Genomic DNA, 13,437 nt, shown 5'->3' on the forward strand with positions numbered 1-13,437 from the left:
GACAGAAGCCAGCAATGAGGAATTATTATTTAATGGGTAAACGGTTGCTGTTTGAGATGATCAAATATTCTGGTGATGGATAGTGGTAAATGCTGCATAATACTGAATGTACTTATTATATCTCTATGCATAATTTAAAGTGGTTAAAATGATAAACTTTTATGCTTTATATATTTTACTACGATAAAAATACTGTGAGAGTGACATTGAGCAGAATGATAGAGTGATGATCTCTGAAAGCCCCTCCTCAAAAAACAAAAAACAAAAAAATCATCAAGGACACTAGAAAAAAATCAATTTTTTTCAAAACTCTGGAAATTAACCAAAGGCTTGCAAAATTCCAAATACTTTTATTCAAAATATGGCTAAATCCTGGTAGCAAAAATAACCTTCAAGACACTTTAACTTGCCCTATTGCTATCTACCTCTCCCAGCTACACAGGAGCCTTGAAAACCAGTAACTCTGAAATAAATGTAAATACCAGCAGACTAGGAATATTCCCAGGTGCTCTCTCCAGTTGAGCTGAATTAGATCATATTGTGCCAACAGCTTTTTCCTAGGTATCTTTGTCAAAAGAATCAGGAGCAATTGTTTAATATCTCAGTTGCTTGAAGTGGTGACAAACGTTGGGCTCACATGAAGTGGCAAAAACATAAAAGAAAAAGCTTGGGAATGAGATGTCCATAACAGGTTTTGAAAGGCTCTCACATATTCCTTGGAATCTAAAAGGCCAAATGCACAGTGTCCAGGGATGTGTTTAAGCTCAAGAAAAATCTTAGAAGGCCCTAACGCTCTCACTTCTGACTAACCTGACACTGTTCAAGCAAGAACTGAAGGCTACGGCAGAGTTGTAAACTGCCTGGGGAAGGCTCAAGGAGCACCCCAACATGTATACAAACACTCCTGGGGAAAAACAGGAGACTTTCTTAGACTCTCGAATTTAAGAAAATTTCTGTTTATTCATTAGCTGACCAATAAGTTAACAAGCAGAGACTTACGCTACATGGGACAAAGAATACAGACTTTAAAGAATTAGCATGGGAAAGTCACAAAACAACCACTCCAACAACAGACCCTGGTAAGGCAGAGACCCTGATTTCTAGAAGTATCACATTATATTAACGGAAATGCCCAGTTATCAACAAAAATTTAAAAGACTTACAAAAAAAATGACTATATGGCCCACACTAAGGAAAAGAACAGTTAGTATATATAGTTCCTAAAATAGCCCAAGTATTGGACTTGCTCCACAAAGGCTTTAAATCAGCTATTTTAAATATATCCAAAAAACTAAAGGAAATCCTGTCTCACAAACTAAAGGAAACTTTGGGACTTACGACTCACCAGATAGACTATATCAATAAAGAGAAAGAAATTATGGAAACGGACCAAATAGAAAAACCAGACTTAAACATACAATAACTGAAATTAAATATCCACTAGAAGGACTCAATAGCAGATTTTAGCCGACAGGGAAAAAAAAAACACCTTAGTAAACTTGAAGATATGTCAACTGAGATTACCCAGTCTAAGGAACAGAAAGGAAGAGACTTGTGGGATGCTACAGAGTATCAATATACATATCTGTCCAGAAGGAGAAGAAGGAAGAAAGAGACAGTTGTGTAATAAAGAATTTGTCTGGCTCCCTTGTTAAAGTAATCTCTTAATCCTGGAGTTTCCTGAGTAATAGGAGTGGCATCTTTGTTACTCATGGTAGGTCCCTCAGACCATACAGTTTATACTAATAAGGTGACTCATGGTGGGCCTTTCAACAGTTCACACTAATGAAACAATTCAATGAAGGCTGCCCAAGCCAGAAAGACCAACCATGCGATTAGAGGTTTGGGGCTATAGTATCAGTCTGAACTCCGGCAACAGCAAGAGGGGCTACAGATGGAATTCAATTACATAGCCAATGACAATCAATCATGGCTACATAGGAAGCCCCAATAAAAACTCTGGACACCAAAACTGGGCTGAGCTTCCTTAGCTGGCCATACCCCATGCATTACCACACACCAGTGAACAGGAAGGATAATGTATCCTGACTTCATGGGGAGAAGATAACACAATTTTTGTTTGGAACCTTCCCAAACCTTGTCCTATGCACCTCACCCTTTGGCTGGTTCACATTTGCATTACTGTATCATCGTAACACAAATTGTAAGCATAGCATTATCCTGAGCTCTGTAAGCTCTTCTAGCAAATTACCAAAACTGAGGAGGATATTATGTGCCCCTGCATTTTTATCCAGTTCATACTTATTAAGGGTGACCGGGGGACCCCCAAACTTGTGCCCACTGTCTGTCCGAAGTGAGGGCATGCCTGTGGGAAATTGTGTCCTTAAACTGTCAAATTTGGCCTAACTCTGAGTAGTTTGGTGTCAGAAGTCATTACAGGCAGAAATACTACTAGAAGAAATAATGACTGGTAAGCTCCTAATTTTGGTATTTAAGAAATGTAATGTACTCCAGTAGGAAAACTCATAGTTCCATACCTAGACATAATTAATGACATGTCAAAAGTGAAACACAAAGAAAGGATCCTGAAAACAGGAAAAGAGACTCCTAACCTCATAAGATTAACAGCTAGTTTCCAAGAGAACCCAGAGATCAAATGGCAATGGAATGACATATTAAAAGTGCTAAAAGGAAAAGACAGTCAACCAAGAATTCCATATCCAGGCAAACTATCACTCAAAGTGAAGGATAAACAAACACATTCCCAGAAAAACAAAAACAAAGAATTTTTCACTGGCATATGTAACCCAAAATAAACAGTAAGGAGATTCCCTGAAAATGAAAAGGCACACAAGATAATAAACTGAATCCCTACCAAAAAAAAAAAAAAAAAAAGAGTACAAGTAAACGTAACTATATAGGTAAATATAAAAAGGGTCTGAGTGTATTTTTGTTTGTAGCTCTTTTTTCTATTTCACTTATGCGACAACAATAAAAGGCAACGCTTATAAACTGATACTGATGGGCATATAAAAAAGATATAATTTGTAAGACAATAACAACATAATGTGGGGAATAAACAGAGCTATATAAGAGCAAGGATTTGGTACACTAGTGAAATTAAGTTGGTATAAAAAATTTAACAACTATAGGGGTGCCTGGGTGGCTCAGTCAATTGAGTGACAGACTTCAGCTCAATTCACAATCTTGCAGTTTTCAAGTTCAAGCTCTGCGACAGGCTCTGTGCTGCCAGCTCAGAGCCTGGAGCATGCTTCAGATTCTGAGTCTCCCTCTCTCTCTGCCCCTACCCCACTCACACTCTGTCTCTGTCTCTCCCAAAAATTAAACATTAAAAAAAAAACACTATAAAAACATTACATAAAAATCATAATATACCGTATCAATAGATAAAGGACAAAACGACAGGATCACCACAGAAAAAGAATTTGACAAAATCTAACACACTCTGATGATTAAAAAAATTCAATAAACAAAGAACAGAAGAAAACTTCCATGAACTGACAAAGGGAATCCACAAAAAACCCATGGCTAATATACTTACAGGTGAAAAAGTAAAGCTTTCCCCCCTAACATCAGGAAGAAAACAAGGTTGTCCATTTACAGTTTTTATTCAGCATCATACTAGGAAGTTCTAGCCAGGCAATTACACAGAAGGAGGAAGAGGAGGAGGAGGAGGAGGAGGAGGAGGAGGAGGAGGAGGAGAAGAGAAGAGAAGAAGGAGGAGAAGAAGGAGGAGGAGGAGGAGGAGGAGGAGAAAGAGGAGGAGGAGGAGAAGGAAGAGGAGAAGGAAGAGGAGGAGAAGGAGGAGGGGGAGGAGGAGGGGGAGGAGGAGGGGGAGGAGGAGGAGAAGGAAGAGGAGAAGGAGGAGGGGGGAGGAGAAGGAGAAGGAGAGGGAGGAAAAGAAGAAGCAGGAGGAGGAGAAGCAGAAGGAGGAGGAGGAGGAAAAGGAGGAGGAGGAGGAGGAGGAGGAGGAAGAGGAGGAGAAGGAGGAGAAGGAGGAGAAGGAGGAGAAGGAGGAGAAGGAGGAGAAGGAGGAGAAGGAGGAGAAGGAGGAGAAGGAAGAGGAGAAGGAGGAGAAGGAAGAGGAGAAAGAAAAGGAGGAGGAGAAAGAGAAGGAGGAGGAGAAAGAGAAGGAGGAGAAGAAAAAGAAGGAGGAGAAAGAGAAGGAGGAGGAGAAAGAAGGAGGAAGAGAAAGAGAAGAGGAGGAGGAGGAGGAGGAGGAGGAGAAGGAGAAGGAGAAGGAGGAGGAGGAGCAGAAGGAGAAGAAGAGAAAGACATCCTGATTGAAAAGGAAGAATCAATACTATGTTAGATGACATGCTTTTGTCATCATGTGTAAGATGACAATATTTTCCACATAGAAAGTTTCAAAAAAAAAAAAAGGCTATTAGAATAAAATGAGTTCAACAAGATTGCAGCATATAAGATCAATATACAAAAATCAATTGTATTTCTATTCACTATCAATGAATGATCCAAAAATTAAATTAAGGAGGCACCTGGGTGGCTCAGTCAGTTAAGCATCCAACTCCTGATTTCAGCATGTATCATGATCTCATGGTTCTGTGATTTTGAGCCCCACATTGGACTCTATGCTGAGAGTGTGAAGCCTGCCTGGGATTCTCTCTCCTCTCTCTCTCTCTGCCTCTCCCCAACTCACAAAGTGTCTCCCTCCCACCTCCCTGTCTCTCAAAATAAACATTTTAAAAGTTTTAAAAATATTAAATTAAGGAAATAATTCCACTTATAGCATCAAAAGGACAAAATACTAACAAATAAATTTAATGAAAAAAGTGTAGACTCCTTCATTGGAAACTACAAAACATCACTGAAAGAATAACAAGACCTAAATAAATGGAAATACATCCTGGGTTCATGGGTTAGAAAATTCAATATTGCCAAGATGTCAATACTCCTCAAACTGATCTACAGATTCAATGCAATTCTTATCAAAACCAAACGGTCCCTTTTGGCAGATACTGACAAGCTACTCCTACAATTCATAAAAAAAATGAAGGGGACACAGACAAGCCAAATAATCTTTTAAAAAAGTAAAAAAGAGGAAGAAAAACCCAAAGTTGGAAAATTCATACTTGATTACAATGGTAGTCAAGACTGTAAGGGGGGGGGGGGTAGTTACATAAGGGGAAGTATTTACATAAGAACAAATATATAGATGAATGGAAAACAAGACAGTTCAAAAATAAATCTATACATTGGAGCACCTGGCTGACTCGGTTGAACACCTGACTCTTGATTTCGGCTCAGGTCATGATCCCAGGGTCATGTAATCAAGCCCTGCATTGGGCTCCACACTCAGTGTGGAGCCTGCTTAAGCTTCTCTCTCCCTCTGCCCCTCTCCCCTGTTCATGCACTTTCTTTCTAACAAAATATAATAAAATAAATAAACCGATACGTTAATGTTCAATTTATTTTTTACAAGGGTGCCATGACAATTTAATGGGAGAAGAGTATTCTTTTCAATAAATAGTATTGGGACAACTGAATATCCCAAAAGACATCCAGTTGCATGCCAAATTGGATAGGATAAAAAAAAAAAAAAAAAAAAAAAAAAAATGTGGACTCCTACCTCACACCATATAAAAAAACTAACTGAAAATACATCCAAGAACTAAATTTAAGAGGGAAAACTATAAAACAGAAGAAACACAGGCATAAATCTTCGAGGCCTAGAATTAAGCAATAATTTTGTACATACGGCACAAACAGCACAAGGAACAAAAGAAAAAAAACAAATTGGACCTAATCAAAATTTAAAACATCTGTGCTTTAGAAGACACCACCAAGAAAGTGAAAAGACAAACCATGAAATTACAGAAAATATTGGCAAATCCTATATATAAGGGATTGGTACCCAGAACACATACAGAACTCATAACAGTAACAAAACAAGTAGCCCAATTAAACACAGGCAAATAATTTTAATAGACATTTCTCCAAAAAAGATATAAGTGCTCAATAAGCATGGGAGACAAAGCTCAACCTTACTCATGTTTGAGTAATGCAAGTCAAAACCACAATGCAATACCACTTCATACCCATTAGGATATAATCAAAGAAACACACAGTATCGATTGTTGGCTAGAATGTGGAAAAAGTAGATAGAACCTGCACACATTGTTGGTAGCAAAGTATAATGCTTTGGTGCTGCCCCTTTGGAAAACAGTCGAGCAGTTCCTCAAACTGTTGAAAACAGAATTACTACATAAATAGGCAATTCCACTTCTACGTAGAATGGACACACAAGACAAATAAGAACATGTCTACACAAAAACTTGTGTTTGATTGTCTACGGCAGCATTATTCACAGTAGCCAAAAAATGGAAACCTAAATATACATCAACTGATTAACGGATTTTTAAAATGTGGTACATCCATTCTAGGAACTATTATTTGGCCATAAAAAGAAATGAAGTACTGATACATGCTCCATCAGGGATAAACCTTAAAAACATTATGCTAAGTGAAAGAAATCAGACATATAAGACCACATATTCAATGATTCCATTTATATTAAATGTCTCAAATAGGCAAATCCATAAAGAAAATAGATTTGTGGTTGCCAGGGGCTACTGTAGGGGAAATTGGGAGAGTGAATGCTACAGTGTGTTGGATTTTCAAGGGGTGGTAATAATGTTCTAACATTAGACAGAGGTGACAGTTGCATAAACTCTATGTATACACTAAAAACACTGAACTTTCCACTTTAAAAGATTGAGTTTTATGGCACGTGAATTACCTGTCTCAGCAGTAAATGTGTGTATCTGTATACAAATATTTGAGTCTTTCCTAAGTCAAAATTCCCTACAAGTAAAACAAATGTCTCTTAGAAATGCTAACTAGTTTAAAATGTTTTAAACAAACATTTAAACATTTAATCTTGAAAACAATAAACTTAGCTGTTTCAAATACAATGCACAAAGTCTCATGAATATTCTCAATATAGCAGAACTTGCTGGGAGTCTACAAACCAACTATAAGTGGTGTATGAAAAACAGTAATACTTACAAAATGTTCTTGCTTACTACAGAGACTACAAAAACATAAGCAAACCATTCTCTTTCAAAATCAGCCTTGAAATACCACTCACCAAGTATACTGCTCTCTGGAAAAAGGTTGTGGTCTCCAGGATTTTGTGCATTGTGATGGTTTCCAACTCATCAGGATCTAGCTGTTCCTTTTCAAAGGGCATTCCGTTGAACAGAACAACAGGCAGTGGACCAACCCCAGTCTGCTCATAGTAGCCTCTCGCTTCCTGAAACACAAGGGACCACAAACAACGTGTTTTGTCCTTTGTGAGACAAACAGAACAAAGCATATTTTTCATACATACGTGTGCTAACAAAACAAGCAAAATCAACAGAAATATAGTTACCAAGAAATAACTAAAAACATTAAAAAAATGTCAGAAGTGACATAGTTAATATCCTACTGGGTAATCTGGAATTGAATTATTGAGTTTTTGTAAAACCACAAAACCTTGCCAATTAGAAAGTAATTTGGGGGTGAGGGTACTTTGAAGCTGTCCAGGCTACCAAACCTTAATTACATATACTATAGCTAAGATTGTAAAAACACACCCTTTAACAAAGATGGAGACACTGTATCTTGGCTATCCAAAGCAGTAGCCACTAACCACATGTTACTACTGAGCACCTAAAATTAATTAATTTCCATTTTAAAAGCCACATGTGAGAAAAAAAAAGCCACATGTGGCTAGAGGCTACATAATGCACAGCACAATGACAGACTGCTGTAAATTATGAGAGTGCTCCTGTGCAGACAGCCTGAGATGAAATATTTACACTCCAATCTAAATTAAAGAGGATCCGTGTCATTAACAAAGAAATTACACTTTTAAAAAACAAAACAAGGCTGATGGGAAGACAGTGCTTAAAAATTGCTCCATAATATACTAAACCTCATCTTCTTCTAAGACAAAAGAGGTTCCTTTTCAGGGAAATGCCAGGCCAACAAAAAGGCAAACAAGCCTACAATGAAGAGTCTTCTCTGATTGTCAATATAGGTTCATTCCCCCTAGATACCAACCACAGACCCAAGACTAGCTTGCCAGAGTAAAACCCATATTACTATGCAAGATGTAAAAAGCATTCCTTTAAACATTCTTGTTAGACATCTTTTAACTGATACTTTCTGAAAATAGTAGAATTATATATAGCCTCTATTGTAGATATCACAAATAGAAAAGTACTTCAGCTGGATAACTGGTAATCAGCAGCAGCAACAGACTGGTTAGTTTCTAATCAGATCTGGCCACAGTAGTATCTGATGGGACAGACTTACCAGATGGACTCTAATATGGCACAAGGAGAAAGGCCTTCTAGGTTGATTCCTACCATTTCTATCTACCATAGTATAAACTTTTAAAATTTACACTTACAAAATTCTTACCATGTTAATTCTGTTCTTTGATGTCTTAACTATTTCGAAGATATTCATCAAAAACTCAATTCTAATATACTCTGAGTTTTGAAAATAATCCCCCCAACAAAACAAAACAAAACAATACCCACATTATAACTCTAAGCAACAATAAGTGACACTGGTTTTCTCTGGAAATGGCAACTAAGTGAAAATCAGGAGAGGGACATGTTTTGACTATATACCTTCTTTCCTGCAAAGCATAAATAACTTACCAGACCAAATAACAGAATGTAGCCTAATTACCAAAAAGCCAAACTTAAAAATTACATATGAGAAGTTCTATCAATAACTAAAAATGTTAACTATAAATAATTTTAAAACCTTAATAATTACAGGTAAGGTCTTATGAATGAGCTATTCAAATGGTAACAGATTAATGAGGACCCAGAGTTAACATAGCAAATGCAAAACGTCTTTATGTATAAGGTAGAAATTAAATATCATTATCTCACTAGCTTGAAAGATACAAATATACACCTATAGACTATCTTATCTTCAGTTTATAAATTCTACTTTAATTGTACTGCCTAGTTTTAAAAATAATTACAACTTTCAAATACACAGAGGATATCATAGCTTCAGATTTATAACAAAAGATACAGAAATTTATAAGTGTAGTAACAACGGCTAAATGAAATCATTCCTCCTTTAAAAAACTTTCAAAAGAATCTTCTCTTGGGTTTTTTCATATGCGGAGGTACAACTCCTACACTTTTGAAAATCTTATTAATCATTAGATTCTTAGGACTTCTGGGAATCTCACAACATCCCTGTCATGAAAGTATATGTTTACCCAAGCAGCTGGGAAATTAAGTGGCATAAATATAAAGAAGATGATCTGCTTACATGGGAAGGGCCTCTAATCAGTTCTTTTCTTGGAAAAGAACCAAGTCTAAGGAAATTACTGAGGAGCTAGGTCTGTTATACATTTATTTGACTCCTCAGTAAAATCAAGATTTCAACACATGTGAAAAATATCCTTTTTCCCAATATGTCTAATATTTTTCAAGAAAATACAATCATCCACAATAAAAAGACAACTATATACTGCTTCTTCATAGGATGAGAGAAAATTAAAGTGAAACATTTTCCAGGTGGGGGGATGCGTGAACAGAATCACTTATGATGAGCGCCAAGTAATGTATAGAATTGTTGAACCATTATATTGTACACCTGAAGCTAATATAATACTGTATGTTAATTACACTTGAATTAAAAAATTTGGAGGCACCTGAGTGGCTCAGTCGGTTGAGCATCCAACTTCGGCTCAGGTTATGATCTCATAGTTCATGAGTTCAAGGCCCACATCAGGCTCTCTGCTGTCAGCACAGAGCCTGCTTTGGATCCTCTATTCCCCTCTCTGACCCTCCCCACTTGTGCTCTCTCAAAAATAAATAAAACATTAAAGACAAATTTTTTTAAAAAACAACATAAGATCTAACGTTAAAGTGGTAAAAAGCAAGCAAGCACATTGGGAGAAAATCCAGCATTTCTCTAAGGGAAAAAAAATAATAAAGCTAGACATTTTCCAAATGTAAAATATGAGAAAACTTCATGAACTCCCTCAATTCTTTGGTATTACCAAAGTGGTCCTTCTTTTATTTCACCTATTCTTTTTTTACAGAGTGCTACTCTTGCTGTTTGTGTCTATCTGGAAAATCACTGGGTACCACATCAGTTTTATTTGATTTTAAAAACCACATAAGGCAACTGAGTGAACGGAAGAATGCAATACAACAATGGGATGCTCTTCAGCCCTCAGTAGATCTCATGACCAGCTGCAACCCAAAACCTGACCTGATACACCTTAAAACAAGGAGACTGAACACTAAAGCAGAAGTGACATCAGTATCGTGGCTGAACAGGACATCCCTCATTGGTGGCCCCCAATCCTGAACAACAATTTGGTATCTATCCACAACGAAAGTGCCTTTGTGGAAGCCTTGGAATCCAGCACCATATGCCAAGGAAACCAGAAGAAGGCTCACCCACCTGAGCATCAGGTAACAGGCATACAGACTTCAACCCTAGCTGTGGACCCTACGTTGGCTCATTAACTGGCTCCACCTTCTCCCAGCCATAGTTTGAGAAGCCCTAGAAAAAACTGTCTTAAACAATCACCTTCAGACAAGACAGTCTTTGTGTAAGTCCAGGTTTCCAGCGCAGAAGTTCCAATACACCACTCGAGCAAAAAAAAATATGAGATTGGATGCACTGGAGAAGAAGATCCACCCTCTGCCAAAGCAGCACGAGAGATCTTCTGGGCCCATGATTTCTCCTGTAGGGGTAACTGAGAACAAGTGAGCAAACACTCAACTTCCCCAGCTATATGGGACATCGCCAAAGAGGCTCATTTCTCTCTCACCCCATCGAGAGTACTCAATTGTGAGCTGCGTGACTGAGAGTAGAAAGACGCTGGGGGAGGGCTGCAGACAGTACTCTCAGAAAGCATTTAAAGGGGATGGATCCTAGGGCGCCTGGATGACTCAGTCTGTTAAGCGTCCAACTTTGGCTCAGATCTCATGCTTCGTGGGTTTGAGCCCTGCATCAGGCTCTGTGCTGACAGCTTGGAGCTTGGAGCCTGCTTCAGATTTTGTGTCTCCCTTTCTCTCTGCTCCTCCCCCACTCACACTCTGTCTCTCTCTCTCTCTCAGAAATAAATAAACATTCAAAAATAAAAAAATAAAGGGGATGGATCCCAATTACTCTATCACGGACTCCCATCAAGAAGCCACCCATGAGCCACTGTGGACACTTCATCCACAGATCCCACCAAATGGCTACAGGCAGACACTCACAGCACTCGGCTCACCTCACCCACACTCACCCTCCCCCTGTAGCCAGCTCCATGTGTATGCTCCTGACAGTGTTGGCAAGAGTGAATTTTGCCAGATGGCTAGTGAGCAAGCACAGAAAGCCAGCCCAAACACGTGGGCCAGAGACAGACAAAATACATGAGCTTTAGGGCCACCTTGGGGAAAATAAAAGAAAGGCAGTCAGCACCCAGCCTTGGGCACTGTAGAATTGAGAAATTACACATGCTTAAGAATTCTGTACAAGAAAGAACAAGTATGGAGCATATGTATCCACAGATGGCCTAAGAAAGCCTCAGAATTCCTAGCAGGTCTGACAGAAAGTACTTCTCTCCCAAAGGCAGTTAGTAAAGACTGCAGGAGGTGACTGCTACCTCAAATGCAAAGAAAGCAACACAAAACTATAAGGAACATCAAGAAAGCGTGATAGCATCAAAGGATTGCAATAATCTTTCAGTAACCAATTTCAAAGAAATAGATATTTGTGATTTACCCAATAAAGAATTCAAAAAAGTTGTTTAAAGGGAAATTCAATTACTACAAGAAAACACAGGAAGATAATTCAACAACAACAAAAAACCACAAACAAAATCACAAGTTTAGCAAGAAGAGAGAGAAATCAGGGGCAGTCGGTTAAGCGTCCAACTTCAGCTCAGGTCATGATCTCACGGTCCGTGAGTTCGAGCCCCATGTCGGGCTCTGTGCTGACAGCTCAGAGCCTGGAGCCTGCTTTGGATTCTGTGTCTCCCTCTCTCTCTGACCCTCCCCCATTCATGCTCTGTCTCTGTCTCAAAAATAAATAAACATTAAAAAAAATTTAAAAAAAAAGGAGAGAGAAATCATAAAAAAAGAACCAAACAGATACACTTTAGCCAAAGAATACAACAAATGAAAGGAAAAATGAAATACCATTAATATCAGAATAGATCAGTGCTCGCTTCGGCAGCACATATACTAAAATTGGAACGATGCAGAGATTAGCATGGCCCCTACACAAGGATGACACTCAAATTTGTGACGCATTCCAGATTTTTCTGAGATACCACCTCATACCAGTCAGAGTAGTTTAAATGAACAAATCAGGAGACTATAGATGCTGGCGAGGATGTGGAGAAACAGGAACCCTTTGCACTATTGGTGGAAATGCAAACTGGTGCAGCCGCTCTGGAAAACAGTGTGGAGGTTCCTCAAAAAATTAAAAATAGATCTACCCTATGACCCAGCAATAGCACTGCTAGGAATTTACCCAAGGGATACAGGAACGCTGATGCAAAGAGGCACATGTACCCCAATGTTTATAGCAGCACTTTCAACAATAGCCAAATTATGGAAAGAGTCTAAATGTCCATCAACTGGTGAATGGATAAAGAAGATGTGGTTTATATACATAACAGAATACTACCTGGCAATGAGAAAGAATGAAATCATGTCATTTGCAGCAACATGGATGGAACTGGAAAGTATTATGCTGAATAAAATAAGTCAGTCAGAGGACAGATACCATGTTTTCACTCATATGTGGAACTTGAGAAACTTAACAGAAGACCATGGGGGAAGGGAAGGGAAAAAATAGTTACAGAGAGGGAGGCAAACCATAAGAGACTCTTAAATACAGAGAACAAACTGAGGGTAGATGGGGGAGTGGGGGGTTGGGGGAGAGGGGAAAATGGGTGATGGGCATCGAGGACAGCAGTTGTTGGGATGAGCACTGGGTGTTATATGTAAGCCAATTTGACAATAAATTCTATTCATAATTAAAATAAATAAATAAAATTTAAGCAAAAAAAACCAAAAACAGTATCAGACTAGATCAGGGGTACCTGGGTGGTTCAGTCAATTAAGCGTCCAACGCTTGATTTCAGCTCAGGTCATGATCTCATGGCTCGTGAGTTCAAGCCCCACACTGGGCTCTGTGCTGACAGCTCAGAGCAAAAAGCCTGCTTCGGATTCTCTGTCTCCCTCTCTGCCTCTCCCCTGCTCAGGCTCTATCCCTCTCTCAAAAATAAACAAACATTAAGAAAAAAGCTTTAAAAAAAAAAAAAAAAAGCTTATTTAAAGAAATAATGGCTGAGAACTCCCCAAATCTAGGGAAAGATTTGATCAAGTTCATGACGCTTATAGGTCACCAAATAAAATCAACTTAAAGAAATCCTCTGCAAGATACATCATAATAATA

General features: G+C 38.4%; 1 protein-coding gene and 1 non-coding gene across 3 annotated transcripts in view; one reads left to right on the top strand and one right to left on the bottom strand.

Annotated features, from left to right (window-relative positions):
- Positions 1-13,437, bottom strand: part of UGGT1 (UDP-glucose glycoprotein glucosyltransferase 1) — a 110,431-nt gene that overhangs the window by 52,234 nt on the left and 44,760 nt on the right. For both annotated transcript variants that reach the window (XM_042994155.1, XM_007093110.3), the window contains exon 18: positions 7,094-7,258. In XM_042994155.1, the coding sequence (XP_042850089.1) occupies positions 7,094-7,258 (165 nt within the window). The remainder of the gene's footprint in view (positions 1-7,093; positions 7,259-13,437) is intronic.
- On the top strand, positions 12,192-12,295 carry LOC122241641. Its single transcript, XR_006221882.1, has one exon. It is a non-coding gene; the product is annotated as a U6 spliceosomal RNA (small nuclear RNA).

The sequence above is a fragment of the Panthera tigris genome, chromosome C1, assembly GCF_018350195.1.
Source record: "Panthera tigris isolate Pti1 chromosome C1, P.tigris_Pti1_mat1.1, whole genome shotgun sequence".
NCBI classification, from domain to species: Eukaryota; Metazoa; Chordata; class Mammalia; order Carnivora; family Felidae; genus Panthera; species Panthera tigris.